The sequence below is a fragment of the Pungitius pungitius genome, chromosome 11, assembly GCF_949316345.1.
Source record: "Pungitius pungitius chromosome 11, fPunPun2.1, whole genome shotgun sequence".
NCBI lineage: Eukaryota > Metazoa > Chordata > Actinopteri > Perciformes > Gasterosteidae > Pungitius > Pungitius pungitius.
The window spans coordinates 18,513,373-18,539,122 of NC_084910.1; the positions used below are offsets into that span (position 1 = coordinate 18,513,373).

The window sequence follows — 25,750 nt, forward strand, 5'->3', positions numbered from 1 at the left end:
CTCAGTGAAGGGTCAATTAGCTGTCTTCAGCTACAGTTTAAAAGCTAAATCATGAGCTACAGTTACAAAGCCAATTTGTTAGCCACACCATATTGAATTAGCTGTCGTAAGCTACAGTCGGGGGGTCTACCATTGCTTTGTCTCTCCGTCTCTGCTTTGTAGAATGCAGAATGAGCACAGCAACGAGTATGTTAGAGCTGCTAATAACTCGGCAAGTGTTGGAATTTCGTGCACAAAAAACAATAGTGATAATCATTGTTCAGGTGGATAATTCTTCGCCTGGAAGCAAGCTACATTTTAAGCTACGGCTATTTTTAGAAACATTTCTTTTTTTTAAAATTTGTTGATATTGTCTCTACTTGGACAGCAATTAATACGTGGTTTGGGCAAGAAAATTCCAGACAATGTACAAATCATATTTAAAACACTTCAAACAAAAAAAGTTTATTTATTTTTTTATTATTACATCCATTATCACTTTTCCCATTCAACATTGGCAGGCAGTATTTGTTGTTAGGCAGAACAACATGGTGCTAGTTCTAGAGTAAAAGCATTAAGCAGAAAAATAAAAAATACTGTGTTACAAAAATACAACCTCACTGTACAAAAAAGCAAAGAGAGGGGACACTCGGATCCGTCTCCACCGGTGTATGGCACTTTTTAATGACTGAAAGGAGTGTGATTCGGTTAAAAACAAAACATTTACCAATTGTGTGTCATGCTGGTTGTCACTAACACATTCTCTAAAATCTGTTTGGTGGGACTGAATGAGATAAAAGTGCTTTTGTGTAATATCTAATGAATTACTTTTTATTTAGTAAAAAGGTGCATCATTCATTCCTTTGTGTGTGCACGTTAGTGGCTGGGAAAAGCCTCTCGAAAGTGTAATTATTGGATGAGATTGATTTTCAGTATTTCTTCTTTAAATCGAGTTTGTACATGAATGTCAATAGTCATTTTGTTTTTAGACCTTAATTGGTCAATGCATGCTTTAATGCGCAACGAACTGCAAACACTCAACCGTACACATCGGAGCAAATCAATGACCACTCAAACTGCCTCTTGTGCATATCCAACAATACAGTTACTGTAACAACATACAGTCCGATTGAACACAAGATTTTTTTTTTCTGATGCTTTTATCCACTTTGAAAGTACCTGCGAACCTGCTAAGGTAAAATACAGGATCTCATAAAAATGCAGCCATCTTATAAAGTATGATATGGTCAAACCGAGCAGCACTGAAGACGTAGAATCCTAAAAAAAGATCAATTTTCACAAGTGTCAAAACAGATCTTGGTCCCTCGTGAGACAGAAAGTGTGCGCAGTATTGGTAAAGCTGTCTGGAAAATCTCTCGTGCAACATAAAACAAAGAGTGTCATGCATTTTTCATGAAGATCAATAATCACTCCTAATCTTTGCACTGACGGAGCAGCAACGTGGCAGATCAATCACGTGACAAGGATGACTTGCAGGAACCGTTTTAAGAAGAAAGCAAAACGTGACTCTCTGTCTTTTTTACTACTTGAAGCCATTCGCCAGTGAAGCGCTGAAGAAATGCTGAGCAAACTTACTGCTTAACAGCCCGAAAGCTCCAGATATGTCAGCTTCGACAGCAGCAGCATCTTTCTCACTCCATCATGCATCATGGGGTATGCAAATGTCAAAAAAAAAAAAATGGCAGCAAATAATGAATAAATAAATAGATACATCGTATCACAAAAACACATTCATCAGTGGGGGGGGGGGGGGTTTCCCCCTGTACATGCCACAGATCACAACAGCAAAAATAAAAACAGACCATTAGAAAATCGGACTTCCCAAAATAGCTTCGGTATTTTTGGAGCTAAACTACTCTGCGCGCCGGCCCCTAAACGCACCTCGCCGACCCCAGCATTGAACGAGGGTCTTCTCCCGTGACGCCTCCACGCAACAAAACCCACAGTTTGTTTTCTGGGCTCCGGGGGGGGAGGGGGGGGCGGTCAAACAGGCAAACGGAGACGTCCCGCTCGTCAACAATCGACTCGGAGCCCGCTTCGCCCCTCGAAGCTCGAGAGGACTCGGAGGAAAGAAGAAGAAAAAAAAAGCCCTTGAAGCGATCAGTCCTTGCTCTCGGAGCGCGTCCTTCTGATGACGGAGGAGAGGAAGCTCCGGCACTGCGGCGGTCCGATCAGCATGGGGGCCTGGTTCTTGTGGACGATCTCGATCTGGTGTCGGAGGGACGAAAGGTGTGTGTGAGGAAATGAGTGAGGGGGCTGATGTTTGTCATCGATGTGGATCATCTATTTAAGATCTAGGTGAAGTTATGGGGTCTGACATGTGAGGTGAATCTTTTGGTTTTGGATAGTTGGTAAAGATAGAAGTTGTCGCTTTGCTTTTGATGACTCTTTCATTGTTTTCTGTTCCCACAAGACATTGACTGATCAAGAAAACAATACATATCAATATTGCATTAATTAATTTATTTACCAGTAGTTTAGGAAGTGACAGCTTTGGTAATTACTTTTTTAGTTAGGGTCATGATGCTTCAACTCAAGATAAACCTTTTTCTCAAGTTTTTCCTTTTATCCTCCCATATACCAAAAAATATAAGTTGGGCAAACTTCCATAAAAAGGGAAAATATGGGTGGATTATGATAAAGTATGTCTTTACGGCTATAATATCTAACAATATCCCGTTTCCCAACAATGACTCCAAGTCTTTTTTGGTTGAAATTGAGAATCAATGCAAGAACAAATATCAGCGCCGATGGGCTTTCACGTCAGGGACCTCGTTCCCTACGAAGTGGAGAGGAAACGCTACCGTCTGCAATGCAGTCACTTCAAAGGACAGCTGCCATTTGCTGTTCTTGCCCCGTGACTCACAAGCCACTACCAGCTTCTTGTTGGCTCTCCACTATCATTAAACGTGATTGAGCTCTATGTTTCTGACGTGCATTACAAAATACAAAAAAAACCCGAGAAGCTTTTTAGGGAAGACACCGGTCACCTGAGGGGAAACCCAAAATACATTTTGAGGATGGCTGAGCTCTGTTTTAAATATGCAACATCAAGCATCTGCATGTCAAAAGCCCCAAGTTACAAAGCAATTAGAACAAATCAAAAATCAGCCAAACTACAGAGAAACAAGGGTGTTTTTATACGTGAAGTATTTCTAGCTTGCTCTCAGTTATTAAAGAGCCAGCTATCAAAGAGACGCAGATACATGTCATGTGTCACTTCAAAATGCAAATGGTTGGATATGTGTTAAATATGTTATGCACACCGAGGAACTGAGGCGCATTTGCATAGTTGTTGTTCTTAATAATTAGTGGGTTAACGTCCCATTTGAACTGTGGTGTTTTTCGATGGATTTAATTCATACTCAGCTCAGACATACAGTACGAATAACGCGCCGTGGCAACCATCGTTGAGGCAACAATTGTGGAACGTGGAGACGTGCCGGCAGACACGAGAGCACTCACGGGGCCACACTCCTTTTGTCACGCGCCGGCTTTTTCTTTAGCTTCTGGAGGCTTTAGCTGACGGAAGGCACATGACTGATGTTTTAAAACCTTGCTGGACCTCAATATATTCATCAATTTCGGGGATTATTACCCCTTTTGCAGTATCGCGCCATTGAATGAGATCATCAAATATTGTTCAACTCCTTCCGCTCAGAAACTACGAGCGACTGGCAATAAGCAATTCCAAAAATGACCGTCAATAACAGCAGATTGACCAGTGTAAATAAGTAAGAGGAAGTTGTGTCTGGTAACATAAGGCCTTCAAACCACAACCATATTTTACACTGAAGTGATTGTCTGTATCAGTTCTTGCCTGAGGCTGCGCAGGTGATGTCACTTATTCCGGCTGATTAGTCTCCTGCTCAAGCTCACGTTGGGTGGAGCTGTAAAATCTCCACCCGAGGCCACCAATCACCTCCGATGCCTCGGGCGCATTTGACGCGGCGCGGTTTTTGCTGCCTACGCCTATTAAATCCGATGGAATGAGGATCAACACCGAAAATCGAGAGTTCCTGATCATTAAAAGCAGGTGAAATCAGGTGACTTACCGTGCAGGGAGTCTGCATCCAAGGCTCCCCGTCGATCTGCATGGGGAGCGATTTACTGGTTCTAAGAGGGAAGAGAATAAAATGCAACTTTGGGAAAAATATCATTTTAATTATGTCCGAGCAAAAGAGTTGTTGACGGTGACAATGAAAGAGGACACATCATGACCAGGGAAGTGAGCCGGCTGACCTTATGGTCACGGAGGAGCACTGCGCCAGGCGCCTCCCAGCGCTCTTCAGGCCGGTGTAGATCTGACCCATCTCCATGGCTCCTTCCAGCCCCACCACCTCCAGCAGGTGGTCGGACAGGTCTGAGGCACAAAGAACAGACTGCTACGACTACATTGTGCTTGGTGTAGATACTGAGGTTCAGTAAAAAAAAAAGAAATGAGGAAAAAGAAAAGACAACAAGAGAAGGAAAGCGATTTAAAATACGATGTGATCACTTCAGAACCTTTTGACGTTCACGGTGAAAAAAAAAATAAGAGAAAAGGCAACAAGAATAACAAGCCACACACAAAACAGCTATTAAATAGATTACACCGGCAGTCATTATTAATTCCTCTTCTGTTTTGTGAGCGTTGATTTTGGCCCCCGCTGGAGGCCCCCCCGTGTCATGCAGGGGGCCCGTCCGCTTGCAGGGGGCCCGCCCCGCCCACAGCCCTCCGTCCACTCGTCCCTCCACAGCGTAAGGAGCTGCAGCCCGGCTGCTGGTGAGCGCACCGACACTAACTGAAGCCCCCGGAGCCTTCCTTATTGGCCGCTGGGGTGCGTGCGGCGCGAACGTTTGGCTCGCTGTCAACGCCGCCGCGCCGGGTTTCCCGTGGAGGGAGTGTCGCGGGCAATGTCGCTGTTTGCGGGTTGAGGCGGTGCTGTTGTCGCCGGCCCGAGCTGTGGTGTCCAGCTGTTGCCGCGGTGATGGACACGCGTCCGCCCCCCCCCGTCTCGGGCGCCGGGCCTGTGAGTGCAGTGCTTTCCAGGGTCGGGGGTGGAGGAGTGTGTGTACATGCCCAGCAGGTTGACCCGCTGACACTGGGCTTTAAAGCCGCCCCCCCCCCCCCCTCCACACACACACACACACACACACATAAACCCATTGTGACTTCTCTCGTTAATGCAATACAGCTCACACGGGGCCCGTGCTGACACGCGTGATAGACAGCGTCACCACGGCGATAGGGATTCCTCGTTGCCCTGGGCTACAAGGATCCAGTGCTCCCGCGAGTGCTCGCTGTTGTAAAAGACCGCAGAGCCTCTCTGCTAAATGCAATAAGGTCAGAGCCACTCTGTGCGACCAGATGTTTAATAAAAACACACAAACACATGTTAGACCTAAAGGTTTTGACCTCTAGACGACCTAAGTACTTTTAAACCAATCCTAACGGACAATATAACAATATTTGGGTTTAAATACCCAGAACTTGGGACACAAAAAGGAGTGTGTTTGGATAAAGATTCATGATGAAAAAGTTAGTCAGACCTAAACACAAACTCACCAAGTGCCTTCCCCAAACCTTCATCTGAAGTCCAGAAGACCGCATGCAATAATGTGTGCGTTATTGGTGGTGTACCAGCAATTTATATTCTGGCATATTTGAAGACGTGACTAATGAAAGCACAATAAACAATCGTGTGAAGTTTGGAAGGCGACACTTGACTGTGGTGAACAAACGATGGTGACAACGAAGAGGAACACCCGTGTAGGAAATTCCAAATACCAGCGTTAAGGCTTTAACATCAGCAGCCATGTCTCCCTGTGAAGATAAACGGCGTCCTTGTCACTGTCAAAGAAGTAACTGTGCGCGCCGCCGGACCAACAGCCCATCGGCAGAAGGTAAAACTAAAGAGAAATGGCGGGGAGGAGGAGGAGGAGGAGGAAGAGGAAGGGGGAGGGTGTGAGGAGGCCAATCCTCCAATGGAAGCTTCACGGGGCTTGTCGAGGGGCATCAGTCCCAAGCAGCAGCCCCTCCACCCACGCGTTGGGGCCCCTCCCTCCCAACCCTTCCCCTGCAAAAAAAAACCTCGGTCCCATTCTAAATAATTCACTCCGCAGCCATTCCCTTCCACCTGAGGGGGCTTGTCTCCTGGCGTCACCAGCGGGACGAATTAACAGCTCTCGAAAGGTCAGGTTTTTTTTATTTTATTTATTCTGCAGCCACCCTCCACCCGTCCTCCACCCACCCGACAGACCCAAGTGCACACACACACACACACAGAATAATCCCAACCAACAGTTTGATCCATGCATTGGGCTCAGAGGTGCCCCCTCTGGGCTAATGCACTCCTGTGTTTACCTCTAAATACGTTGTTCTCTTGATCTGACAAGTTGGGCGGCTCACCTTGAGGGCACCTTCCACAAGGGCGTCCATTTACACACACACACACACACAAGTACACACACATCAATACACTCCCCGCTCACACTAAGTGCCTTTCCACGTTCAGACGGTGGCCCCCTTTTCTTTTTTAATTCACACGGATTGATTTTTATTGAGGGATTAATGGAGTGTTCATTGTAGCAAAATTGGGCTTTGAATTGATCAGCTATCGCCCTCACGGTCCGGGCCACACTGCACCTTCATCCAACACTCACATCCTCCCATTTGGGATGTCACAGATACGCTTAGGTGGTAACACCCGAAATCTGAATGAAACAAAAGGAAGGGAAGCTCATCAGAAAAGGAAATAAATAAAAGCTTCATGGTACTATTGAAGACACCGATTCTAACATACTCTTCATCACAGAGTAAAACATACCAATCTCGCCATTTTAACAAACATAGTGAGCAGGCAGCAGCTAGACGCTATGGGAAATAAAAGGTTGAGGTTTAGCATTGACTTTAAATGGTTATAGTTAGAGTTATATAGGTATCAACCCATAATGCAGGGGGAATAGCCAGGGGTACCAGAGGACAATCAGCAATACATTCTATAGCAATCTATCCAAACAAAATGAAACTCCTTTTGATTATGACTGCCATATGTTTCATCTCTAGAGTAATACTTTTTATTTTTGCTTCTACAACAATTCTATTTCTTCCTTTTTGCATTATTCCCACCTAGTGGCTCCCACTATTTGACCAGTTATCACAGAGCCGCTGACTCATTCTGCTTCGTTCATTCATATATTCCCATTAAGGGGCTTCCTTTTGACATAAATGGATTCAGGGGAATGCCAAACACCCCCCCCCCCCCCCCTCTCAGTCCGCTCAAATTAACTGAGCCTGTCCACTGGAGCCCACACAAACCATTAATACACAAGTGACAGTCCCAAACAGTGACGTGATTGTACCTCTTCTTTGCAAACAAAACCTGCTGGCAATGATTCGCCTTGTCATCGCTGAAATATTCATGCACTCTGGAAAAGTTTGGTGTTAGGTTGAGGCTTTGATCTGTTTGATAGGGGCAAGGACACTGACTGCGTGATTCTGTGTCCTTGCCTCCCGATACTTTATTATTGTCCGATGACGCAAACAATCCCCCGATCTACAGTCGGCGCGGGGCTTTCGAAAGTGCCGACTTGCACAACTACCTCACTCACGTGCCGTCAGCGTGTCTCAGTGACAGTGTTTACTTGGGGATGTGCTACATTCAGCTGGGTTTGGCCTTAGTTTCGGTTATGAAGTACCCAGGGTTCCTCCCCGGGACGCCGTGAAAAGCACATTTTCTAAGTGAAAACGCCGACCTGCTGTTGGCACGAGACGAGGAAGCCAACATCGCCATGGCGTGGCTTAAAGACAACTACTTGAAGTGGTATTTTCCACTTTGTTCTTTCTCGTAACAGAAAACCACAACAGTCGAACAAAACGTATTAAGTCCTCTGCCGTCAAAGCTACCTTGGACTGCAAACGTGAGCTCCTTGGGGTCCAGCACTGGTGCCCTCTTGTCTTGGCTCTTTTTGCCCCCCTTGCGGTTACCCCTCCTCTTCTTGCTCTCACCCCAAAGGTTGGACCCGCCGTGCATGCTGGGAATGTTGAGAATGGCAATGCCTTCCAAGGAGATGCTGCTGAGGTCCAAAGTAACACCGTCACACTTTAAGAAAGGAGAAAGAAAAAGTTCAAAGCAAATTATTTGGCACCAAATAATAATTAAGATTAAGTAAGTTGGAAAAATGGATGCTAGCACTCTAATGCTATCTTGTCTTTAAGTAAAAAATAGGTAAATAAACTATGATTTGAGCTTGATTGGACATTTATCAGACCACAAGTCTGACATTCGACCGATGTTTGAATCGCACTTCTCATTCTACAGACAATTCATGGCATGACACTGGGTGTGTTGATAAAAATAACAAAAGTAAAGAAACAGCCGAGGGCGATGAAGAGGAACCGATTGGTCAAAGATGCCAACGAAAGAACTGGACCAAGAACTAGAGAGTCGATGATATTTTTGACTCTGTTGGTAAGACACAACCCTGAAAACGTCAGAAAAAAACTAAGGAGAAGAAAGAAACCAAGAATGACAAACGAAAACGTCTGTTGTGCCCCACTTGTGTGAAAGGGCAACCAAGAACAAGGTCAGGGCCCGATTCGACAGACACTGTTCAGAGTTCATCTTAGTAAAGGGCTACTGACTGAGCCCGAGCGAGTGAATCGTACGTTACATACGTTTGTTTGACCTGGTTTGAGACTTAACCTTCTGTTTAGGTCTGAACTCACTTGTGTGTTTCTGTCCAGGCCTAAACTCACATCGGCCTTTCTGAACATATACGCGTTCTACCTGTCTGATCCGGACCCTGTACCCCCCCTTTTAGCTTCCCTCTGCGTCTGAATGAACGTCTAACCCTGAATCCGTCTCTGTAAAGGTTTAGACTGAGTCTTCTCTCTCTGTCCCAACCTCAACCCCAATTTGACCTGATTAAACTGACAAAGGCCAGTAATACTCTATATAGTAGATTATACACCAGTTTGGATCTTCCTACCTCATCCAGTACTGTGGGTACTTATCGAGCACTAATTAATGACGACCTCGGCACTCAGTGGATAGCTCTGAGAAAGGGGGAAGATGAATTGTATAGACACCGTCTTCATTATCACTCAATATCACGCACAGCAGGGTCGTGTAGGGCTAATTACCTTTATGTCGAACTGACGTTCAGTGTGAATCAGGAGGGGATGTGTGCGGATAGCCTTCACACATCAACACACTGTCTTGGTGAATTTAAAACTTGGTACGAATGTGTGCCATTTAAGGAACAAAGGTTGACCAAGAATATATTTTAACAAGAAGTATTTTTAGCTTATCTGCAGTTATGTGCATACCGTCTTCATCAAGGTCTCAAAGGAATACCAATATGACGACGGGGTTCCGCACAGCAGAGCACCCGGAAGCTGTAACTTTAGTTTCTTTTCCATTTTCATTTTCTATAAAGGCTAAAAGAGAACCAGAAAATGTGTGGTTTGATTTACCTCAACCTCCAGGAAGTCGTGGAGCTTCTTACACGTGGCCGAAAAGGTTTCCGAAGTGCCGAACTCAAAGTACCACAGCTTATTCTTTGTTCTGAAAGAAACAGGACAACAGGAACTGCAGAGAGATCAACAATAGAGAGGAAACATAGGGAGTGTTTTCCCCACATCAAAATCTCGAAGTGTGTTCAGTCAGCATCTCCTCTTCTCTTCTGTCTCCCAGTCTCTTATACGCTCAGCTGGCGAAAAAGAGCCCAGTCTGTAAAAGTGTGTTTGATTCATGCTTGAAGAGAGGATCCTCTGAACTACACAGGAAATACACCTCCAATGTTTACCGCTGACCAAAATCACACAGTCATTAATCTCCAAAGAATGTATAATGTGGCTCATTAATCACATTTCGAAGCACAACGATGAATCCGAAGCCAGTGAGAAAGGCTTCTGAGGGGGGCACGTGGGGTCGCCGGTGGGTACCCATGCCCAACATTAAGGCCCAGCGAGGGGTGTAAGAGGGTAATCTAACTGGCCCTGCAATTAACGGGAGGACCGGGGGCGCCGCTCCCCGGGCTTCCTCCAGCACACACGCTCCCACCGCTAAGGCTGATGATCAATGACCTCGCAGGGGTGAGTCACCATCTGTCCGCGCGCTGCTGGGCTACGTTCACTTCTCACGGCTACACAAACAAGAACGTCTCATTTTGGTATGGGCGTATTGATTGTTTGTCATGCTCGTTGTGTACTCATTATAGTGTTTTTACTTTAAACGAGTAGGCTAATGTCAAGGCGGCCCGTGCGTCTTCAAAGCCAAGCTAATCAAACAAACATTTTGAGGGCAGCGGATTTGACTTTTTCTGGCAGCGCGACGTTATTTCTCCAACAATCATGACTGAGCGCAAAGCTTTGATTTAGCTTTAAAAATTTTAATCTGCAATGAGATTATTCCAGTGCTCTCACTAGCAGCCCCGGCTGTCAACCTTTGACGAGGTTGCGTTAGCTTCGGCTGAGCTAGGCTAAGCTAGGCTAGCAACTTAGCCCACATGGCACCGACGCACGCGGGCTACGCCACACCAAGACATGTTTGAAAATAAAAAAGTAGAGCGCCGCATGGACGTAGGGAAGTTAAGTAGAGGACGGAAGAGATTAAAAGTAGGCGTTGAATCATCGTCAAGAAAAACAACAGGCAGCAACACGCAATTCATCAAAACGATTCGAGGACAGAACAAAAAAAAAACCCAACCTACAACAGTGCTGACACGTAAGAACTGATACCGGTAAAAAATGGCCTTCTCGTGGCTGGAATCAAAGCGCTATGAGAGGAACGTATTAGTATAAGAAGAGTAACAATCACTGAATTATTGATTTCCTCATTAGGACTTTTGTCAGGACCATTTAGCCACTTTATAAATGAGCTTTCATTAGGGTACTTGCAAGGTAGCCCAACTCACAGTTGATTTATAATGTGCAACATGGTCAATAGAAGAGGGATGGTAGCAGAGGGAGGTGGGAAGAGGCAGGAGGGCGACAGGGGCCATGCTGAGAGGCTTTCCACAACAACAGACCCCGACCTCTTCCCCCAGCGTCACCATCGTCGCCATCCTCACCACCATCATCATCATCATCCTCACCACCATCATCATCATCATCCTCACCACCATCATCATCCTCGTCCGCCCGTGAGCCCGGGTAGTCCAACCCACGGGGACACACGAGCATGAGCCAGGGCCCTTTTTTGCAAACAAACAAATGAAGGGGGCCACTTTGAAGAGCATATTCAAAACGAGCGGTTGCAGAATGAAGCCAGGTTCAGTACATGGAATGTTCTGGATGCACAGGCTCGTTATCACTGTGTTGAAGCTGAGAGGTATGATATCCGATGGAACCGCATGAGTGGACTGTTTTTTGAACAATTCAACAGTTTCAAAGAAGAACAAATATCCAAATATGCCAGAAGGAAGCAACACATGTCTGCCGTTTGAGACATAGCCTACATTTGGCAAGTCGTCCAACGGAATCCACCAGGGAACTCTAGGTTGTTGCATAGTGAGCAATGTAGGCAGCTGTTTTATTTCACCATGGTGTGAACTATGTTATTCACCAAGACATTTGTTAGGATTTCAATTTAAAGGAGTGGTCCGTAGGATTTAATGGCGTCCAGTGGCGAATACGTGAATCATTGTTACTCCTCAAATTTGACAGTATGGCTAAATCTCTTTTTTTTTTTTTTAAAAGGACAGCAGAACCAAAACGACACTAAAGAGCAGATACAGTGAGAGACAACATCTGAGCACCCTGTCGATTCCACTTAGCTTAACAAGCGCACCATGGCAACAAATCACCTCACGTCCCTGTTCATTAGGTAATTAGGAGCATCCCATTGGCTGGATTGGGATCGTCGTTCGTTATCTGACGACTGACGCTGAACACAGGACTCCTCAGACTGACTGGGAGGAGCGTCTCCTGCAGTATTAATAGGGAGTCCATTTCAGTAAGATGATACTTTTTAGTTAGATTAGGAGGACTTAGCGGTGAGATCAATAAATGGGGAAAATAAAGTGTCCATTTCCATAAACATCTTGGGACGTTCCTCTTGTGTATAACCCCGTGGGAGCGATTTGTGTTTTCCCAATGATGTACGTGGCAGGTTTTCCATCCTCCGAGCTGTGATTTGAGCTGCAGTGTATCGATGCAAAGTCTACTGCAATCATAACTTTAGCGGTGCCGCACGAGATCAGCTGTTGTTGTCACAGCTGGCAACAGCAGAAAGAAAAACAGCAGCTCGTGTTTCCACCGCTACCCCAGGTGTCGTTTTATTTGCACAAACAAATCACGAAATAAAACTGAAAGAAGAGGACATATTCAAACCGCGTGGCCCGAGAAAAGAAGGGAGACCACAAACGGGTTTAAGGACAACATTGGGCGCCGCCGGACAAAGAACGAAGACAAATGGAGCTGAATCCAAACACCCGCCTGCATCACGCCTCCACCGGTTGGTCACCTCATATCAGAGGGTGTCAGAGGCGATGAGCCTCGCTGCAGCCTCGCTGTCCCCCCCGGGGCCACGGCGCCCTCCAATGCACTTTCCCAGCGGCCACACTGCGCGCCACGCAAACAGCCATCGATTTTCCTCCCCCCCCCCCCCTCCGACACTTAATCTAACCCTCAGATGATCTACGACCTGATCTCCTCACTAATTTCTACTTGATCAAAGGTGATAAATATCGCGTTGACATAACCAACTCTTTGTGCGTTGCATCAATGCGCAGTTTGGTTTTAACGCGGCGACGCCGCCCGGAGCGCGCCCGACTCCGCCTGGCAGCTTGAGAAACGACCCGCGTCGCGTCGCCTTGCCTTCCAGAGGCTCTGAAAAATGTATCTGCGTCCGTTGCACTGCGATGATTCCAAGGAGGCCTTTTGCGCACTAAAGCCCCGAATACCAGCATTAAAAAAAAGCCAACATCTTTAGGAGCAAAGATAAAAAAAAGTGAAGTGATTACGGTGCATAGAACACAACATTTTCTTTTACACATTTTTGGGAAAAATGGGCTTTTACCCATTATTCCAGTAACAGTAACAATTCCGGTAATTAGTTCGAACACTCGTGTGTTGTTACGGCGGCTGTTGAACAATTGAAAACAGGTATTGTAATAATATAAAAGTTGAAAAGAAACAGAATCTCATTTGAGACTGTCTGGGAACTGTTGAGACACCTGAAATGAACTGAACGAAGCCATGCTGTTAATTAATGATTTCGTATTGTTTACGGGGCTTCGGGTGTTTATCGAAGGTCTGACACCTCCTGCAACACATCTGCAGGGGGATCTTACTTCGATCCCGTTTCGTTTCTACAGTGAGGGGTGCGACCGAGTTAGTTATCGTTCCCCATTAGCGTGTGTGAGCCTCCCCCCCCCCGCATGGAGCCCCGGCAGTTGTCAATCAATCAGTGACGTCACTGATGTTCCTCCGCCTTCGCTGTGCGTTTTTTGAGCAGCGTGCGACATGATGAGTGCTGAGGGGGAGATGCATTAATAGTTTATCAGACTTGTACTCCAGCTGAAATGCTAAATGTCATCGCTGTTTGCGCCGAACCGGTTTATGCGTCTCTCTGAACCTCGCTGCGGTCTTGCCAGACAATGTCGGGCCAAAATTAGAGATGGATAAATAATGACACACTTATTTTTTTATTTTTTCAGTCATTAGACTGTAACAAAGGTAACAAACATTGTTTTTTGTCTTTGTGCCAGTCGACCAACTACCAATCGCAAAAATAAAGCATATGTGAATTTGCCATAAACATGCATTGTTTTCAGTGACCAGCAGGTGGCAACTCTTTTGATTGCAAAAAGAGGAAGTCTGGTTCTACAGAAATCTACAAGAAAAGGACTCAAATCCTCACTGGATTTACTCCCTCAGTAAACATGAGTTTTAAGTCTTCTCCAATAAATCATGATGTTTATTTTCTAAATGATGGTCCTATTAATCCTAGATGTATGCATGTAGTATGCAGAGTCTTTTCTTAAGTCCATGTGGTGTGTCTGTGTGTGCGTGTGTGTGTGTGTGCGTCTGTGTTCCCACTGAGCTGGGGACCGGGCCACAGGTAAGATCCCTCTAAATTACACAAAAGTGTTCATTAATTATAGACGACACTTTGGTCACATTTCATCCTCAAATGAGGTCCGAGGGCGGCCGCCACCGAGCTCCGCCCTGCGTGAGCGTGTGTGCCCGTGCATGTTGCCCCAAATGAGTGTGCGTGTGCGCATGTGTAATTTAGAGCGCGATCACCTGTGGCCCGGCTCCCAGCTTAGCAGGAAAACACACACACACACACACACGAATGCCTACGCGCACATTAGCATTAGGCATGTGGATGTGCAGCGCTTTGATGAACGTACTCATTATGCTAAAAGAGTGCTCCGCGCCCGGGCTTCCCTGCGCCTTTTCGGGGAAAGGTCAACCCGGGGATGGTTACGCAGCACAGCGAGGGCCTGTGGGCGCACAGCGGCCCTGGAGGAGCGCCGCGGCGGTGTTAGATGTCTTCGGGGGCCTGGAAAAATAGATCTGGGTGCGCTTGGGGGTAAATATCACGGGCGCATCAAAGCGCCGCGATGGATTCCCCCCCCCCCCTCCGGAATAAACAAACGTGGCAGGTGAAGTCGCAGCGGCTTTCACGCTGCAGCCCAAACGTCCCAAATCAGACGAATTAGAGTCATCACAAAGCAATTTGCAGGGTGACACAGGGGACCGTGTTACAGGGTTACCATGTGACTGCTGCTGTAGTTACATTTAATGTCCCATCAATCGTATGTTCATCCTTTCTTACTACTAATAGGAAAATGGTGGACTTGATACAAAATGAAAAATATACTCAAGTGACACAACAAATCATGGTGCAATAACATTAAGTCTCATGTCACTGTAGTGGGTGAGTCACAGAGTGGAGTGAATGTAACCCGGGGGGGAGGTGGGTAGAAATGGGTTCATCTGTGTTACGCCACATGTCAAAACTTAACTCAAACCTAACCGAACATCACAGGGGGAAAAAAAAGGCGAAAGTAAATAAGAACGGGACAAAGTTCTTCCAAACCCGCTTCCTGTCTCCCTCCCCCGAGCCCCTCCCTTCTCTCTCCCACTTTCCCCCTCGGTCTGAGATTAGCGTGTAATTACATGGGAGATCAGCATGAAGAAAAGGGAGCAGTATATATTTTAACAAGGCGGCGGCGGAGGAGTGGCGACGGGGGGGGGGGAGGTGGCGCAGCCCTCGTCACGGGCCGACTGATTGTCTGCTTTTAATCCTCAACCTCATTATCACCTCCAGGTCCGGCAGTGGCAGTAAATGAATCTATCTGCCGAGTGTCAAATCTTCACACCTTCGCCCTGGTAATCACCCCAAGGTGCAAATACAGAAGATGGATAGAACAAGAGAAATGAAGGGATGTGGGGGGGTGGGGGGGTATGACCCCGGCATTTCATCAACAAAATCCCCTCATTTCATAATTAACAAAAGCTACTTGATGTTGTTTGGTAATTAAAACTCATTAAATATTCAGTTTCTTTAAGGTCAAACTAGTCACAGAATGTATAGATTTGTTGGATATGGGAAGTGAAGAGCCGTTACAGCTGCTGGATATTAAAACCCCATTATGTCCAAATTTGACATTTCTCTTTTTCCAAGTTCTAAAATCTTTTTATTAACCTACTTGAATTTGAACTCAAGAGCCACAAAATGCCTCGAAAAAAGGCTGCGCTATGATGAAAAGATGCTTCTGCTATTTACTCAATATCAAATTTTAAAGTATTTAAAGAAAGATATCTTCTATTCTTTGGTATTCTCTACATGTGACAGGGAATATTAAAATAATAACTGTAAAGAGTTTGCAAGGCATTGATGAAATAATGTAATGCCTCCAATAACTAAACATAACAATCACGAGGTAAAAAGTATTACATTTAATTGACAAATAAAAACCTTTCCCGTCCCGCTGTTACCTCAGAATAAACGTTGCTTGTAATACTACCAGCTTGTCAATTAGGTATTTTAATTTGACGTTACAATACAATACAAGACTAAAGGGTTAAGCAACTGTAAAATCAAACGTGAATGTACTAAAACACATTGAGGCAGAAGTGAGTTTCATGGCGCTTAAAAGGTTGACAAAATGTCCCGAAAAAAAAACGTGCTTGGATCCCTCCAGTTCCGGAGAAGACGACTCTGTGATGAGTCGCGACGCGCTTCCAGCGGCCATTTTGGACAAATCCAACAAAACCCTCTGCTACCTTGAAAAGCTATAATCATGCATTATTGAATTGGCAAAGGAAAGTGTGTAATAGAGAGATCCTAAACCCATTCCCCCTCCTGAATTATTAAATGAATTCGAATAACAGACGGAATCTTTTGCTTAAAATACCTAAATCATTTTTCATTAAAAAAAAAAAAACTGTGAGTTGGACGGACCGCACCACAGACGTAACGTGGCTCCCGACGACGACAACAACAACAACAACAACAACAACAACTAGCCAGAGGAGGTCTAGAGGCGGCGTCCCTCGTAGCCGTCTCGGCTTCCCGTGATCGAGCAACGAGAAGCAGAGGGATAGCTGGCTAAATGTTGTACTAAGACCGGGGTAAAATATGATAATGAGTACAAATGGGATTATCAAGAGGCCGCCTGTCATCGGTCTCGACTGATCCGGGGACGTCAAACCAGCCAAGCAAATTCAATTAGGCCCCCGCAATTACTCCCTGTGCGCTAGTGGAGACGTATGGGGGTGGGGGGGGGGGGGGGGGGGGGAACGTTAAATATTGATGGAAACATAGATGCCGCGTTTGTTCGTCTCCAAAGGTGAAGGCGTCTCCGCGAGGTTAATCACAGACGCTAAATGAGGACTTAAGACTTGCAGCCACTAAACCGAGGTCTCGAAGCAAGTAGTTGAAACCTGAACTCTAAATGGTACCAAAAGGTGCTCCATGAACAGAAGACTTGACACATTTGCGTATCGAATGGGAAGTATAATCATGTTGCAAATGGACCTCCACACAACCAGCATGTAGCATTGGTTTGTAAACCCATCGCCGCGCTCTGAGCCGACTCACCTGCTGTTGAACTTCTCAGGATGCTTCTCCCTCATCACATGGAAGCGACGCGCAATGGAGGCGTCCTGAAAGACAGAAGCGCGGGGTTGGAGGGGTATTGACAGAGAGCCTGATGAACAGCACGCTGCCTCCACACAGGCTAATTAATTAAACACACATTGTGAGTAATCACAGCTCCCAGCCAACAGGGTGCTGCCGCCGCCACGGCAACCAAGTCGTCTCTCTCTCTATGTACACACACACACATATACACACGTATATATATATAGCCTCTCAACCCCGTATCTGACCCCCCCATTCTCCAGCCTCGTTGGTGTCACAGTGACACAGTTCACGTGACACACGCTACAGTGGTGTGACTGACGGAGACACGCAAAACAACCGAGCCGCCCGAAAGGAAATGTGTTTCTTTTTCTCCGGAACAAGTTAAAAAAAAAAAAAAAAGCTCACTTTGAATTGTGTGTGTCGAGAAAAAGCAAAGAAAACAAGGAAAAACGTGTTAACATGTTAAAAGAATCTCCCGAATTCAGGATTCATCTGGAGAAGCAGGTCAGGCCGGGACCTCCTCTGGTTGGTCTGGTGTGAGGTTGGATGAAGGCTGATTTGACACCAGTGAACTTCATATTCCATCTCTGCCAATAAACAACCCTAAAAGTGATACAGTGTACCTTCAACTAACTCAATTCAAAATGCCCTTTTGTTGCAGGGCTAAAGTCCTTTAGGAGACAATTTTGACACGGCAGGTGAGCAATTATGTATTAGTTTAGATTTCAATGATTTTTTCCCCCCCGATTCGATGCCTTTTTGGTGGTGGTGGCTAAAAGGGCGTGATAAGACGTCGGCAGCTTTTGGACGATTCCCCGTCTCTCAACGCGCTGACGGCGAGGGGACACACACACACGCACAAGGCATGCAGGGACACACACGGATCAATATCACACTCATTCCTTCACACCAAACATGGGTTGTGTGAATAAGTATGCAGAGGACGGGGGGGAGTCTGAGGTAACGAACTACAGGAGGACGGAGACGTTTCCTTTCATTTGCACTTCAGACCTTCCGGGTGAAAAAGACTCGAACAAACTTCTCGTGGAGGAGCGAGGAAGTTGCTTCAAATTTCTGGGGCTTGTTCCCCTCCTCCTTCCCCTCCTCCTCCTCCTCCTCCTCCTCCTCCAGTCTTCTACAAAAGCAATCTGTTTTGACCCGCTCCATTTTGAGTGGAACTACACTACAGGGAAGACCCCCTGCTAGCTCTCTATACAGATATTTAAGAGAAGCCCAAGAAAGAAAGAAAAAAAGAAATCAATCAATGGCGCTCCTCTTGAAGTTCTCTTGAAGACGCTGTAAGCTGAAGACCAAAAGAATCCTTCAAGATCCCCGCAGACTCACCTCACCGCTCCCAACGCCAGCCAGAAAGGCGAGATGACGGACGGATCTTAGACACCTGCAACTTGATTTTTTTTTTTTTTTATAGCTGCAAACAAAAAAAGAGCGAAAAAGCGAGGAGAGGTTGTCTCCCCTTTGGTTTGGACTCCCGTTATCGGAGATTTGTACAAGTGGAGCCGCGGCTTTGCAACAGGAAACAGCGATTTCAAGCTGCCCGGCGGCGGAGGAAGGCCTTTGTCCACTTTTTGAAGTAAACCCGGCGCAATGCCGCCATGTTTGCTGAAATCAACCTCAACACACAGTACGTGTATTTATATTTTCAACAAATATCAGAGCGTGGCGGATATGCAAAACGACTGATATTATTATGAAATCTATCAATTAAAAACATTGGGAAAAAAGCCAACAAAAATAATATTAGAAGAATTCATTAAAAAATAATCATAATCAAGTATTTTATTCTGTCCTCTCGCCCTGCTGCAGTGATACTGAAGGGGACTCCAGAAGCACACTGTGACATCATAAGGTGATGTTTCACACCTGCAGACCTGAAATGAGGATTCATGTTCACACGTGTGATCAAAAGCAATTGGTGAGAAATGTTTTCCCCATTTTTCCGTGGCTCAAATGATTTCATCTTTTCCAAAATCTCAACCTTCAGAGTGCGATGAAACGACCAAAGACTGGACCCTGACATGTGCCTCCTCACCAAATGTTTCACAAACTTTGTAAAATCAAGCTCAGCTACTGAGCCACATACACACATATATATATATATATATATATATATATATAAAAACACGTACATGTTGGACACAGACGAGGCGTCTCCCGCTCTCCGTCCTTCTCTCTCTCTCCCGAGCTGCCCTCAAATAATCACCCATGTAAAAATCTGGCAACCAAATTAACACAGGACATGTGTAATGTCCTCCCATAGCTCAAAGTTTAGTCCAATTACGAGTGGGCCCCAGCGGTTTGATGTGCCTTTCACCACGGGGTGGGGGTGGGGGGGGGAGCAGAGTAATGGCTCTGACAGGAGGGCCGGGGTCATTAGGGCGACTGACTGCATTATGGTAGTGGAGCGCGCTCACAGATTAGTTCTGTCTCTCACCCCTGGCCCCTGATTGAGATCATTACACTTCACGTCACTTCTTCCACATCCTCCCCAAGGGGGGCGGCGGCCATTCATTCTCAACCCGACCCGGCGCCGTGGCAGAAGGTTAGTTTGGTAGACCCCCCCCCCCCCCCCCCCAAAAAAAAAACCAGACAAAAGAGACAAAAAAGACGACCTTTTGTTGTTGTTGTTGAAAGAAACACCTGAGCGGTTGGATTGAAGCGACTTGGAGGGAAATAAGTTGATGAGAGCCAATCGCAGCGATAGAAAGGTACAAGTTCTCTTTGAAGGACTTCAGACCCGAGTGCACGGCGGCGGCGGCGGCGGGGGCGGCGCTACTCTTGCTGATGTCTTGGTTTTTCGACGGCGTGATTACAGAAACAATCTCATCTCAATCTGCATAATCTCCGAGGTAATTACCAGCTTGACTTGTCGCGTAATCTTTATTGCAATTTTCTGTCTTTTCGTTCCAACGGAAAGACAGAAAGAAAAAGAAAATAATAATAATAATTGATGCAATAATGTGACATGAAATGTGATATCACACTCAATTCCATAGAGATCTCAAAGGCTTCTTAATCCCCCCCACCAACAACTTCATTTGTCATCATCACGCCTGCCGGCTGCTAATCCCGCTAACGGAGCGGAGACAGCCGCCGCTGCGATGACTCCACCAACCGGGGCGGGACAGAGCTTCTAAGGTTCCACAGGAAGGAGGCGACCTCCACCCTTTAAAAAGCACGACGACACACTGTTACTCCTGTGCGTTACAGCACAAAGCAGAGAGCAGAAAGGTGACATTAAAAGCCACAAAACGTGCCAAATCCGTACGTCGTTTATCGCAAACGACTCTGTCCTCACCTCGCTAGGACTCACTATGACATCATGGCTCATGCAGAGGTGGAAACGGTATTGAGATTCTTTTGTGTGTACTAATACGACACCATGAACATATATGAATGACAGTAACAGTAACTCAAGTTTGTACTGAAACACAGTGGTTGAGTAAAGGTTGTATCCAGATTAGCGAGTATCAAGAGGTGAAACGTTGTTTCCGTCTAAAAGGAGGGTATTTTAAATTCTTCTTCTTCTTTTTTGCTTTTTTTTTTGTTGAATGCCGCTGCCAAAGTGTTCAACGATGAAGCTTTGGTAAAATCTTGCGTGAGGACGGAGAGGAGTTGACGTGGCGCTGTGAGGAGGAAGCCTTTGGGATTCGTGCGTTTCATTTCTGAGGATGTACACATCCAATGCTGCGAACATGAGGCGTACGCCTCTGGTTTTCCCTACAGGGCTTCATGCTGGATCTCTGTAAAACCTGACATTTTCTGAAGGGATTTTTTCCAGCTCCGACTCCCTTCACCTTTTGAACTTAACCTCACGCTCCGCTTGTGCACTTTCAAAGCGTCTCACGAATAAGGACGATTCGGCGGCGCTGTGCTAAAGATGCTAACAACATATCTTCATGCAACGCATGGCAGCAAACAACAAAAAATGCATTTTGCCACAAAAGTTTCGGCCATACGGCCTTTTCAAAATAAACTCCTCGGGCAAACGACAAAAGGCAACGCAAATACGTGGTTGTATTGCGGAAGCTATTGTTGTTTGAGAAAAAATAAGTTCCTCAAACTTCCTCTTCCAAGATAACGTGCATTCCATATTTCCGCCTACGGACGGATCTATCGCGGGAGACATTCTCCCAAACACTGTTTTTTTTTTTTCCCATGCAGGCAAACGAATGCGGCTGGAACCGCAGGACGAACGCGGAGAGATTTACTTCCCGCTGTGACCACTTAGCCCCCCCCCCCCCCCCCCCCCCCGCGCGCGACGGCCAGTAGCGCTCGCCTTCATCACAGACGCTAACAAGGCCCCGTCCGCCAAAGTCCTCCGACATGGTCATTAGGGGCCCGGGCTGCAGGTGTTATTCAACTAACATTTGTGGAGCCATGCATCACTTACGCCCCCCCCCCCCCCCCCCAACAGCCAGTGGCTCCCTCCTTTGCCACCTGCAAATGTCAATTACCATATTTCCCCTGACATTTATCAGTAATGGCTAACATGAGCTACGTGAAATCAGTGTCATTATGTAGTGGATGGACAGGAGGGTGTGTGTGTGTGTGTGGGGGGGGGGGGGGGGCTGTTGAGCACATCTCAATAAAGGCCTAACAAGAATGTGATCAGAGCAAACAAATTGACTGATTATGCCCGTTATTGCGGTTTTTATTTTGTTTTTCTGTATCTTACTTTGAACAACTTGACTTCACTGGTCTGTTGGGTTTAAAGCGGTTTTCTGGCTCCGGGGATCAAACTTTTCTTTCGCATGAAAGGTTTTAAAAAGCCGCCGTGTGCGGGTGCACAAAGTTAGAAGAAGAATTAAGATCGACCTCCGGCGTAAGATAATGAGCCCCGTGTTGTACATTTTAGATTCAGCATTTGTCAAACCAGACAATAAATGATTATTAAAAAAAAAAAAACCTTTTGTTGGACCAGGAGGGAACAGACCCAGAACAACGAGAATCAAGAACGTACCATTTCTTCAAGAAAGCCAAACTACAAAGTGCTAGAAGTGAGTGCCTCCGTCAGCGCTAATAACGTGCTAACTAGTCCAGGTGTAGTCGGTGGAGGTGTTTTTGGGCTTTCTGCTGGCCTGATGTCATCGGGGAGCCCAACGATTCTCAGTCGCTGGGTGTTAGAACGATTGTTCCCCCTTTGTTTTACTGGTGTTGTTTTGCAACGTGTGTTATCTACTGTCACTTTATAAACATTTTTTGTCAAAATTGTAACGTGAGTTAAGAACTACCCTTCTCCAAACAGCTAGTGGGGTGCAGATCTAAGCAGGGTTTTTTTTTTTCTTCTATTTGTGAGAAAAAAGTGAGACTCCAAATTAACGTCTTACTTGCAGTAAGAACATTGCAGTTTCGAGGGTTGTTTTGTGTCGTTTTTTTTGTCATTAATACCGTAACACAGTTCTTAAGACGAGCTATGAACCATTTAACTCTACAGTAATAATGAAAGAAAATAAGATATCCCCTGGGTGTCCATGGTTACCGGCTGACGTTGGACTCACCACTCCGATGGAGAAGTAGTTGTTCACGATGCTGTACGGCACCGGGTCCCCTCGCTCCTCCTTGTCGGCGGGCGTGACGTCGATCTTCCAGCGATCGAGCATCATCTCCGAACTGTTCTCGATGTCGCGCGTTATCTTCAGGAGGCTCTCGCCCTCGTAGCCTCAGGGTGAAGAAGAAGAAGAAAATTAAAAAGTCACGATGAGGCGAGAATAAAGGCTTTCCGAACAGAGCTACGGGAAAAGGGACTCACGACCGGATAGAAATGATGCTACCCATGAGCGCTTTAAATCGATTTTTAACTTCTTTAATAAACAGCTAACAAGCTGATTTAAAAACCAATGATTTAATTAATTAAGCACTTCGGCGTTATACAGTTTGTCCAACGTGGCTTCTACTAGACTGTAAGCCAGTAATTGGTCGGTCTAGAGCAGTGATTCTCAACTGGTGGGTTGCGGGCCTTTGCATGGGAAAATAAAAATTAGAAGGAAAAAAAAAAAAAATTCCTCCTGTGATTTTATTTTGAAGGGACTTTTTTTAATGCAGCGTGAGTGTCGTCATTTTTGCCGGCTCGTCCGTCCATGTTTTCAGCAGCGTGTGCCAGGTTGGGTCAAACTGTTCTGATATGGGGGAGACTGGGTTTTTAGGATAATTAAACATCCTGAAGATAAAATTCAGCTTATGAACTTGATTTTGAATAAATTTGAAATGTTGAGAATGTTCCTCGATTTTGGGTCGCGGCTTCTCATTTAGGGGTGATGGTGGGTCCCGGAGCCAGAACCAGTTGAGAACCTACTGGTCTAGAGGATCCTACTGGGTTTCCAACCCCTCAAATTGTATTTTAGCTTCAAGCTCAACCAATCAGAAGATGAATGGCTTTGTTAATCATCCTTTTTCTATGGAAGTAAATCTGTGCCATCGGGGGTTGAAATAAAAAGTTGATTGAATTTCTAGCACTGAATATTTATGCATTGAAATTATGTACCTGAATGTTTTTCAACATTAAAACACCGCAAAAAAATTCAACCTAAAAAAAAAAAATGTTGAAATATTCGAAATGGAGGCTACAATATTCAACCGCAAAAAATTCAACCTTGGCACACCAATATGCGGAGGCTACAATATTCAACCCAAATAAATTCAACCTTGGCACACCAACATCCGGGACACTAAGGTAGAGCAATCGATTCTAGATTCAAGATCAGTAGCGTGCGTCAAGCTAAAGGAGCGAGCACCCAAAACACCTTCGGCTTCGGATTGTATCCATGTCCAATAATAACGGGACTTTAACTCTTCTTCATGTCATCAGTGTGGTTTGTGTCTGTAAGATTCCGTAATAGACAGCTGACATTTGTACATTAACAGACTGTGTTGGACATGAACTAAGCGGAAGTTAAACGAGAGCGTACAGCCGCTCACAATACGCCTCTTCTTCTAGTTTTGAATTCATTTAATGATGCTGAGATCCTTCGACAAGCTGTTAGGAGTGATTGGCGGAGTTTTGAAAACCAGGAACGCGCTTGAAGAGGCACATGAGCCGCTGTATCGTAGTGGGGGGGCAGCGGCTTTAGCGGAGCGTGCAGACGCATAACCCCGACAGGACATGCAGGAATAACCGCAGTAGCGTCGGTGGAAGGATCCTTTTTCACAGCGGCACAAGCCGATCTCAGTTGGGTATTAAGCGACATTCAAAGTCCACGTAACGTTAAATGAGTCTTCATGACCATGGGTAAACTTTATTGAGGATCTGGCACAACACAGCGACCTGCAAGTAGCGCAGAGTCTTACATAAAGGGATGTACGTCTTAATGCGAGGCTTTAGAATTTAACTCCAAGGGATCCTGTATTTGCTCGTAAAGTCTGAAACGAGAACCCATTTTTCAGTGACGGTGTTACGTGCCTACTGGTTTTTGAACTACTGGTTTGGCTACGGGTGCGTGTTTGTTTTCCCCCGGTGTTACGTGCCTACTGGTTTTTGAACCTACTGGTTTGGCTACGGGTGCGTGTTTGTTTCCCCCCGGCAGGCAGGTGTTGTCTGCCTCCGTCACTTGAGTCGTCACACATTTGCAAACATATTGTTCTGAAAATGTTCAAAAATGCATCCCATATCCATTGCAGCGATTACGATTGTATAAGTGAGCACTACGTCACTGCCACGTATGAAGAAATACATAAAAGAACATTTATTAAAAGTCCGCCACAACCGGGATTCGAACCGTGTCGCGCAAAATAACGTAGTGCCACAGAGCGGCTGTGCTACCCACTCGGCCAACCGAGCTTAATCGATTTCAGTTGATTTGTATAATTTAATAGAGTTGTATATCGTCAGTGGCAAGCAAACGTTTTGGTTTAGGGTGAACATTATATGTTCTTTTATGTATTTCTTCATACGTTGCCACACTGATGGCATGAAGAAGAGTTAAAGTCCCGTTATTATTGGACATGGATACAATCCGAAGCCGAAGGTGTTTTGGGTGCTCGCTCCTTCAGCTTGACGCACGCTACTGATCTTGAATCTAGAATCGATTGCTCTACCTTAGTGTCCCGGATGTTGGTGTGCCAAGGTTGAATTTATTTGGGTTGAATATTGTAGCCTCCATTTCGAATATTTCAACATTTTTTTTTTTTAGGTTGAATTTTTTTGCGGTGTTTTAATGTTGAAAAACATTCAGGTACATAATTTCAATGCATAAATATTCAGTGCTAGAAATTCAATCAACTTTTTATTTCAACCCCCGATGGCACAGATTTACTTCCATATTTTTCTTCTTCAAAACCACGTCCACGGTTCAAACATTCACGCCGGGTGTCACTTCTCCGCGACTTTTCTTCTTTTTTTTGTTTCTGTCCGTACCTCCTCCCCAGCGCAGACACCTGGCCAGGTCGTTGCCCGTGCCCAGAGGAAGTATGCACACGGGGGGGTTCCTGTCCAGGTTGGCCTTATCTGGAACAGCGGGACAAATATCACAACCTCACATGCAGCAAACAGGGCCTCAGCGAGGAAAAACTCACAGCAAATACCGGCAAAGAAAGCGTCAAATCACTTTTGTACAACTCCAAGGGTCCAGTTGCACAGTCTATTTCGAGAGCTGGTTATCACCTCTCTTTGTTTTGATTGATAAAAAATTGAGGCAATTTTTCCA

The 25,750-nt window shown here is 45.6% G+C and overlaps 1 protein-coding gene across 1 annotated transcript in view; it reads right to left on the reverse strand.

The window, feature by feature from the left end:
* Positions 1-442: 442 nt before the first annotated feature.
* The window catches only part of dgkb (diacylglycerol kinase, beta), a 38,867-nt gene continuing 13,559 nt past the window's right edge, over positions 443-25,750 (reverse strand). Inside the window, exons 12-19 of the mRNA XM_062565553.1 lie at positions 25,462-25,578; positions 22,610-22,770; positions 17,046-17,110; positions 9,461-9,551; positions 7,889-8,084; positions 4,243-4,363; positions 4,056-4,116; positions 443-2,208 (exon numbers count right to left, since the gene is read on the reverse strand). Of these exons, the coding sequence (XP_062421537.1) occupies positions 2,101-2,208; positions 4,056-4,116; positions 4,243-4,363; positions 7,889-8,084; positions 9,461-9,551; positions 17,046-17,110; positions 22,610-22,770; positions 25,462-25,578 (920 nt within the window). The 3' untranslated portion in view covers positions 443-2,100. The remainder of the gene's footprint in view (positions 2,209-4,055; positions 4,117-4,242; positions 4,364-7,888; positions 8,085-9,460; positions 9,552-17,045; positions 17,111-22,609; positions 22,771-25,461; positions 25,579-25,750) is intronic.